The sequence below is a fragment of the Scyliorhinus canicula genome, chromosome 20 (genome assembly GCF_902713615.1).
Source record: "Scyliorhinus canicula chromosome 20, sScyCan1.1, whole genome shotgun sequence".
Classification (NCBI taxonomy): domain Eukaryota; kingdom Metazoa; phylum Chordata; class Chondrichthyes; order Carcharhiniformes; family Scyliorhinidae; genus Scyliorhinus; species Scyliorhinus canicula.
In genome coordinates, this window is record NC_052165.1 from 93,916,790 (window position 1) to 93,925,515 (window position 8,726).

Below are 8,726 nucleotides of genomic sequence, written 5' to 3' on the forward strand. Positions count from 1 at the left end.
CCCGTCCCGACCCCTCCCCGTGTCTCAGTCCCGTACCGACCCCTCCCCGTGTCTCAGTCCCGACCCCTCCCCGTGTCTCAGTCCCGTACCTACAGCACCTCGGCCCTTACAGCCCGGAAGGTGTCTCCCTTACCCGAAATCGCAGAGTTTGAGGACGCCGCCTTTTCCGAGCAGGATGTTCTGCGGTTTCATGTCACGGTGCAGGATGCGGTGCGAGTGAAGGTAGTAGAGAGCGGACACTAGCTGGCAGGCGATATCGCGGACCTGCAATGCCAAGGGGAAATGGTGGGTGGCACCTTGTGCAGCAGTCAACACCAGCAGCCTGCCCACCCCCGGAGCCTCCCAACCTAGCCCTTGCCCCCGCCTCACCCACCCGCGCACAGGGCCATTTCTCCGCAGCGCCTCTGTGACAGCTGTCACATCTGCACAGAAAGATCCCAGCCGGAACAATGCAACTCGACAACAGCTCACTTTGATTTACCGTCCGATTTGCAGTGGACAAAATCAGCCTTTTCTTTTCAGAGTGACATTTGCTTGAGGGTTTAATAGCGTCCGTGGGCAATGGGGGAGAATTGCCAACCAGACCACACTCCCCCAACCCCCACACCTCACTCTTGCTCCAACTTGCAGGAGTTGCTGGATTGTGTGGGACACCCGTGGAGAGAGCTCCTTCAGAAAGGCAGCAAACACGCTGAGAGAGTTTGGATTGGGAGAGAGCGGTGGTGAAGCAGGACAAGGGCAGACAACCCGTCCGTGCCTGCCTCCCAGTGGCATGTTGTAAGAATCCTCCTGTTCGTTCCGTTTCCCCTGCTCTGTCATTTTTATTTTTGCAATGCCGAATCTTTGTCCGTGGACGATTAATGGGCCTATGCCTTTAACGTAGACTTTGCCTTTAATTCGGGAAGAAGCTTGGGCTGCTTGAAACTGAAGATTGACCTCGAGGCAAAAGAAACTGCAAGAAGAGGTCTGTGATTCCGACGAGCAGATTGAAGAGTGATTTGACTGACATCAGTGATGATTGAAGGGTGATGGACTTGGCTGGCAGCCAAAGAGCTGGTTCAAAATGGTGGGCTTCTGCGGATACCCGGTGGTGATTGGTTCTGACTATTCTGGAATGTTCTTCAGAGCCATGAGGTTCCGGTTTTACTTTCGGTTTGAAATCTGGTAGCGGAGGTGAAAGAACCCAGCTGGACTCTCTCGCTCTCCGTCTCCCTCATCTCGCACTCCGGCACCGCCTAAACAATAGTCCTCAACACCGGGGCCCCGCAAAGATGTGCGCTCAGTCCTCTACTGCACACTGATACACACGCAACTGTGTGGCAAGATTCAACTCCAATTCTATCGGTAAGCTTGCGGATGATATGACTGTGCTGGGTCATATCTGAAAGAACGACGAGTCAGACTACAGAAGGGAGATAAATCACTTGGTTGCACGGTGTACCGAAAACAACCTCTCTGTAAATGTCAGCAAAACCAAGGAACAGATCATTGACTTCAGGAAGCGTACTATGACACACACCCTCTGTCTACATCAATGGCTCCGAAGTGAGATGGTCGATAGCTTTAAGTTCCTGGGGGTCACCACCACCACCACTCACGTTGATGCAACAGTTAAGAAATCCCAACAATGTCTCTACTTCCGACGGAAGCTAAAGAAATTCGGCACGTCTGCATCAACTCTCACAAACATCTACAGATGTGATAGAGAGCATCCTATCCGGCTGCATCACAGCCTGGTATGGCAACTGCTCAGCCCAAGATCGCAAGAACCTGCAGAGTGTGGTGAACTCAGCCCAACGCATCACACAAGCTTGCCATCCTCCCATTGATTCTGTCTACACCTCCCGCTGCCTCAGGAAGGCAGACAGCATGAGTCACTCACCTGATGAAGGGGCTGCGCTCTAAAATCTATTACTCACATTCACATGTACATAAATGTATACAAACTATGTACATTTCCTTGGCTGCAGAAAAATACTTTTCACTGTCCATCGGTACATGTGACAAGAATTCAATCACTCAATAAAGACAGAGTGTGTGAGGAACCGGTGTTTTCTTTCAGATGTTGAAGTCTGTTGGTTTGTGAAATGTCCACATGTTCATGTCCACAGATCTCTGAAGATTGCCACTCAAGTGGATAGAGCCGTGAAGAAGGCCTGTGTTAATGTTTATTAACAGGGGGACTGAGTTTAAGAGCAGTGAGGTTATGCTGCAACTATACAGGACCCTGGTTAGACCACATTTGGAGTATTGTCTGCAGTTCTGGTCACCTTATTATAGGAAGGATGTGGAAGCATTGGAAAGGGTGCAAAGGAGATTTACCTAGGATGAGATGAAATGAAATGAAAATCGCTTATTGTCACGAGTAAGCTTCAAATGAAGTTACTATGAAAAGCCCCTAGTCGCCACATTCCGGCGTCTGTTCAGGGATTGAATCGTGCTGCTGGCTTGCCTTAGTCTGCTTTCAAAGCCAGTGATTTAGCCCAGTGTGCTAAACAGCCCCTGCTGCCTGGTTTGGAGGGTAGGTCTTATGAGGAAAGGTTGAGGGAGCTAGGGCTTTTCTCATTGGAGCGAAGCAGAATGAGAGGCGACTTAATAGAGGTTTATAAGATAATGAGGGGGGATAGATAGAGTGGACGTTCAGAGACTAGTTCCTTGGGTGGATGTAGCTGTTACAAGGGGGCATAACTATAAGATTCAGGATGGGAGATATAGGAGGGATGTCCGAGGTAGGTTCTTTACTCAGAGAGTGGTGGATTTGGTGGTCAAGCTGAAGTTGATTTTACCTGAAGGAGTAGTACACAGGTATTGAGAGCAGAAGGAGGACAATTGAGGAGGCAAGGGGCTGGTTTAGCATGCTGGGCTAAATCGCTGGCTATTAAAGCAGACTAAGGCAGGCCAGCAGCACGGTTCAATTCCCGTACCAGCCTCCCCGAACAGGCGACGGAATGTGGCGACTAGGGGCTGTAGCCACCTAAGATGGCCACAAAATGGAAGACTGCAAAGAGTGCAGGGTAAACGGACATGTTAAAGAGCAAACAGCTTGCAGAAGCAATTAAGCATTGGGACAATTGCAGAAACCAGTTTCCTGGCAGCTGCAGAGATCAGGCAGCGCTGTAAATGGGAAAGCCGTTAACATAGTAATGAGGTGATACCGGGCAGTTCCAGGTACAATTAAGTATCAATTGATACTTTTAATAGCAGCCCAGACACGATGGAGCCAGAGAAGCCCAGGACAATGAGTCCTAAGAACCGCCCCAGCCATCAAGGAACGGCCCTAGGATTGGGGGGTTCAAACCATATCGATTGGGAAGAGGCCCAATCGATCCCCAGCAGGTGAGGAAGCCCGCCCCAAGGGGCGCCGACCCCTGGGACCTATAAAAGAGAGGTCCCACGCATGGTTCAGTCTTCAGATTCTTTCTCCTGATTCCGGCTTCTGAATCCAGCCTCGAGACCCTGTCTTCTCCATCAGCCGATTGAACTGAAGCCGCCAATACGTAAGTGCCTAACGACGATCGCTACCTGAACCCGGCATTACTTACACCCTTGCCGACTGATAGTGATCCGAAGCCTGCAGACCAGACCAGAACAAAGGCCTTGTTCCCTGACCTCGCAGTTCCTTCTTAGCTAAGTATTAGTTGTTTAGTGGTAGAAGTAAGTTTAATCTTTAGCGTGTGCATGAGTGTTATTATAATTGTGTTATAATAAACTCTAATTGTTTTGGACTTACTAATTGGTGTACAGCTTTAGTGCTTTGAACTTGACCTTGATACTTGTGACGGTGTCTTTCCGGCACCTGGCGACTCCAGAGCTTAGAACGTGAAACAGAGCCAAGTGAGTGTTAAGCACACTCACCCAAAATGAGCAACAGAGCTTTTCACAGTAACTTCATTGAAGCCTACTCGTGACAATAAGCGATTTTCATTTCATTTCATTGAGCCCTTGGGAGCATGCTCCACCATTCAATCAGAGCATGGCTGGTCTCAAAGCACCCTTTGGAATTAGTGAAAATGCAATTACAAATGAAACCGTTGCAACGTGATAAAGAAATTAAAAAATGAAAATGAACTGAGATGGCTGGAATTAGAATTATAATCAAAGGAAAACAGAGAGGCCAGAGCGAGGGAAGGGACAGAGAGAGAGAGAGTCCCGCGTGTTTGTACCTGCTCCTCGGGCAGATTGCCATCGTCCTCCAGGATCTGGAACAGCTCGCCCTCTGCAAACTCCGTCACGACCACCACCTGCAGAAGGCAGGGGAGAAAGGTTTAGAGGAAAAGTGAGGTGGGGGAGGGAGGGGTCTTAGGGAAACGGGTTGGACAGAGAAAAGCCACTCCTCTTGCCTGGATGGGTGCGGCTCCCCACACTCGAAGCTCGACACCATCCAGGGCAAAGCAGCTCCCACTCGATCGACACGCTAACCCCCACCTTCCACATCCGCTCCCTCCCCCACCGACGCACAGCGGCAGCCGTGTGTGCCGGCTACAAGATGCACGGCTGCCACTCGCCGAGGCTCCTTCGACAGCACCTTCCAAACCCGCCACCTCTCCCACCGAGAAGGACAAGGGGCAGCAGCGGCACGAGGAACACCCACCGCCTGCAAACCCCCCCCTCCGAGCCCCCGCCAACCATCATCACCATCCTGACTGGGAAATATATCGGCCGTTCCTTCACTGTCGCTGGGTCAGGATCCAGGAACTCCCTCCACTGTGGGTGCACCTACACCACACGTGACTGCAGCAGTTAAGATGCAAGATGCCTCCCCCAGTCGAGGAGCAGCCCACCTCCTTGTCGGTCTCGAGGCTGTCGAGCATCTGCACAATGTTGGGGTGCTGCAGCTCGCGCATGATGTCAATCTCTCGCCGCAGGTTGGTTAGCTCCTTCTCTGAGCGTCCAGTCTTCGGGATAAACTTCAGAGCCACAATCTGCAGGGACGGAGGGAGGGAGTTCAGTCAGTGAGAGAGACAGAGAGAGAGACAGAGAGAGAGACAGAGAGAGAGAGACAGAGACAGAGAGAGAGAGACAGGAGAGACAGAGAGAGAGAGACAGAGAGAGAGAGACAGAGAGAGAGACAGAGAGAGAGAGAGAGAGACAGAGAGAGAGAGAGAGAGACAGAGAGACAGAGAGAGAGAGACAGAGAGAGAGACAGAGACAGAGAGAGAGAGAGAGAGACAGAGAGACAGAGAGAGAGACAGAGAGACAGAGACAGAGAGACAGAGAGAGAGAGAGAGAGAGACAGAGAGAGAGAGACAGAGAGGAGAGAGACAGAGAGAGAGAGACAGAGAGAGAGACAGAGAGAGAGAGACAGAGAGAGAGAGACAGAGAGAGAGAGACGAGAGACAAGAGAGAGGAGAGACAGAGAGAGACAGAGACAGAGAGAGAGAGACAGAGGAGAGAGAGAGAGACAGAGAGACAGAGAGAGAGACAGAGAGAGAGAGACAGAGAGAGAGAGACAGAGAGAGAGAGACAGAGAGAGAGAGACAGAGAGAGAGAGACAGAGAGAGAGAGACAGACAGAGAGAGAGAGACAGACAGAGAGAGAGAGACAGACAGAGAGAGAGAGACAGAGAGAGAGAGAGACAGAGAGACAAAGAGAGACAGAGAGAGAGACAAAGAGAGAGACAGAGAGAGATACAAAGAGAGAGACACAGAGAGAGACAGAGAGAGACAGAGAGAGAGTGCGAGACGCGGAGAGCGCGAGACGCGGAGAGCGCGAGACGCGGAGAGCGCGAGACGCGGAGAGCGCGAGACGCGGTGCGAGAGAGCGAGACACGGTGCGAGAGAGCGAGACACGGAGCGAGAGAGCGAGACACGGAGCGAGAGAGCGAGAGACGGAGCGAGAGAGCGAGAGACGGAGCGAGAGAGCGAGAGACGAGCGAGAGAGCGAGAGACCGGAGCGAGAGAGCGAGAGACGGAGCGAGAGAGCGAGAGACGGAGCGAGAGAGCGAGAGACGGAGCGAGAGACGGAGCGAGAGAGCGAGAGACGGAGCGAGAGAGCGAGAGACTGAGCGAGAGAGCGAGAGACGGAGCGAGAGAGCGAGAGACGGAGCGAGAGAGCGAGAGACGGAGCGAGAGAGCGAGAGACGGAGAGAGAGCGAGACACGGAGCGAGAGAGCGAGACACGGAGCGAGAGAGCGAGACACAGAGCGAGAGAGCGAGACACAGAGCGAGAGAGCGAGACACAGAGCGAGAGAGCGAGACACAGAGCGAGACACAGAGCGAGACACAGAGCGAGACACAGAGCGAGACACAGAGCGAGAGAGCGAGACACAGAGCGAGAGAGCGAGACACAGAGCGAGAGAGCGAGACACAGAGCGAGACACAGAGCGAGACACAGAGCGAGAGAGCGAGACACAGAGCGAGAGAGCGAGACACAGAGCGAGAGAGCGAGACACACAGAGCGAGAGACACAGAGCGAGCGAGACACACAGAGCGAGAGAGAAAATAGAGAGCGAGAGAGACAGAGAGACAAAGACAAAGAGAGAGACACAGAGCGAGAGACAGAGAGAGCGAGAGACAGAGAGAGCGAGAGACAGAGAGAGCGAGAGACAGAGAGAGCGAGAGACAGACAGAGAGCGAGAGACAGACAGAGAGCGAGAGAGAGACAGACAGAGAGCGAGACAGACAGAGAACGAGACAGACAGAGAGTGAGACAGACAGAGAGTGAGACAGACAGAGAGCGAGACAGACAGAGAGCGAGACAGACAGAGAGCGAGACAGACAGAGCGAGAGACAGACAGAGAGCGAGAGAGAGACAGACAGAGAGAGAGACAGACAGAGAACGAGACAGACAGAGAGTGAGACAGACAGAGAGTGAGACAGACAGAGAGTGAGACAGACAGAGAGCGAGACAGACAGAGAGTGAGACAGACAGAGAGCGAGACAGACAGAGAGCGAGACAGACAGAGAGAGAGACAGACAGAGCGAGAGACAGACAGAGAGCGAGAGAGAAACAGAGAGCGAGAGAGACAGAGCGAGAGAGAGACAGAGCGAGAGAGAGACAGAGAGAGAGAGAGACAGAGAGACAGAGCGAGAGACAGAGCGAGAGCGAGATAAAGAGAGAGACAGAGCGAGAGAAAGAGAGAGACAGAGCGAGAGCGAGAGAAAGAGAGAGACAGAGCGAGAGAGAGACAGAGCGAGAGCGAGAAAAAGAGAGAGACAGAGCGAGAACGAGAGAAAGAGAGAGACAGAGCGAGAGAAAGAGAGAGACAGAGCGAGAGAGAGACAGAGCGAGAGAAAGAGAGAGACAGAGCGAGAGAGAGAGAGACAGAGCGAGAGAGACAGAACGAGAGTGAGAGAGAGAGAGGGAGACAGAGAGCGAGAGAGGGCGACCGAGAGCGAGAGAGGGAGACAGAGAGAATAAGACAGAGAGAAAAGGAAGACAGAGAGAGATAGAATAAGACAGAGAGAAAGAGAATAAGACAGAATGAGAATAAGATTAGAAAGGGAGAGAGAGAGACAGAGAGGTTCAGAGAGAAAGACGGAGAGAGAAGGGGAGATACAGAGAAACACACACACAGACATGGTATCTCCACCTGGCCGCTGAACCTCTTGCGGCCTTTGTAGACACGTCCAAAGGAGCCTTCGCCAATCATATTGAGAACGTGATAGTTCATCATCATGGACTGAACCTGTGAGGTGCCCGGGGCAGCACTCTGGACAAGATACCTGATGTTTAGGGTCGCTGGACTGACCAACTGCCGCAGGTTAATGACCCCTGGAAGAAGCTCAGTGAACCCTGAGGAATGGTCAATGACCACTCGGGAATGGTCAATGGAAACCTGAGCGATGGTCAATGAACCCTAAGGGATGGTCAATGAACCCTCAAGGATGGTCAATAGAACCCTGAGGGATGGTCAACGACCACTCAGGGATGGTCAATGGAACCCCGGTGCATGGTCAATAAAACCCTGAGGGATGGTCAATGACCATTCGGGGATGGTCAACGGAACGCTGAGGGATGGTCAATGACCTCTCGGGGATTGTCAATGAATCCGGGACGGTGGTCATTAACCCTTTGGTGATGGTCAATGATCCCCAAGGACGGCCAAAGACTCAGGGAGTGGTAAACCCTGGAGGATGGCCAGAAATCCCTGAGGGTTGGTCAATGACCACTCAGGGAGGGTCAATGGAACCTTGAGGGATGGCTGGGGGGGTGGGGGGTGTGGTGGCCAATGACCACTGGCAATGGTCAATGACCGCTGGCAATGGTCAATGACCCCTGGGGATGGCCCTCCAGGAGCAGCAGTGTCAGATGGGGGTGCTGTGGTAGCTGCACAGCTCTGGGTGTCTCTCAGGGGCTCTGATTCCTGACCAGGAAACAGGCGGCCAGGGGATCAGCTCCAACCGTCAGTGCCAGGACCCCAACGGCTCCCCAACTCCTCGCGCTCAGGCCCCGCGCCGCGGCCGCTGCCAAGGCAACAAGGGCGGGGCCTGAGGGGCGGGGAGGTAGAGCCGCCGGCAGCCAATCGGAGAGGTGCAGGGAGGGAGTGGCCTCCAGACAGGGTGGAGGCGGGGACAGAGGACAGGGCGGCGGCCAATCGGAGAGGAGCTACTGGATGACCCACGTGGGACAGATGAAAGGACCTCGGTCATCGACCAATGGGATCGCGCTAGAGGCGGGACCTCTTCCACAACCCCGCCTTCCTCCCCGAAAATTTCCTTGGGGCCCGTCCGAGTGATTGACGGCTGGAATCAGCCAATCAAAGAGGCAAATAATGCAGGTGTCCA

General features: G+C 53.1%; 1 protein-coding gene across 1 annotated transcript in view; it reads right to left on the bottom strand.

Moving 5' to 3' along the window:
* Positions 1–8,435, bottom strand: part of stk36 (serine/threonine kinase 36 (fused homolog, Drosophila)) — a 62,650-nt gene extending 54,215 nt beyond the window's left edge. The window contains exons 1-4 of the mRNA XM_038780352.1: positions 7,532–8,435; positions 4,782–4,922; positions 4,164–4,241; positions 134–264 (exon numbers count right to left, since the gene is read on the bottom strand). Of these exons, the coding sequence (XP_038636280.1) occupies positions 134–264; positions 4,164–4,241; positions 4,782–4,922; positions 7,532–7,618 (437 nt within the window). The 5' untranslated portion in view covers positions 7,619–8,435. The remainder of the gene's footprint in view (positions 1–133; positions 265–4,163; positions 4,242–4,781; positions 4,923–7,531) is intronic.
* Between the last annotated feature and the right edge of the window lie 291 nt (positions 8,436–8,726).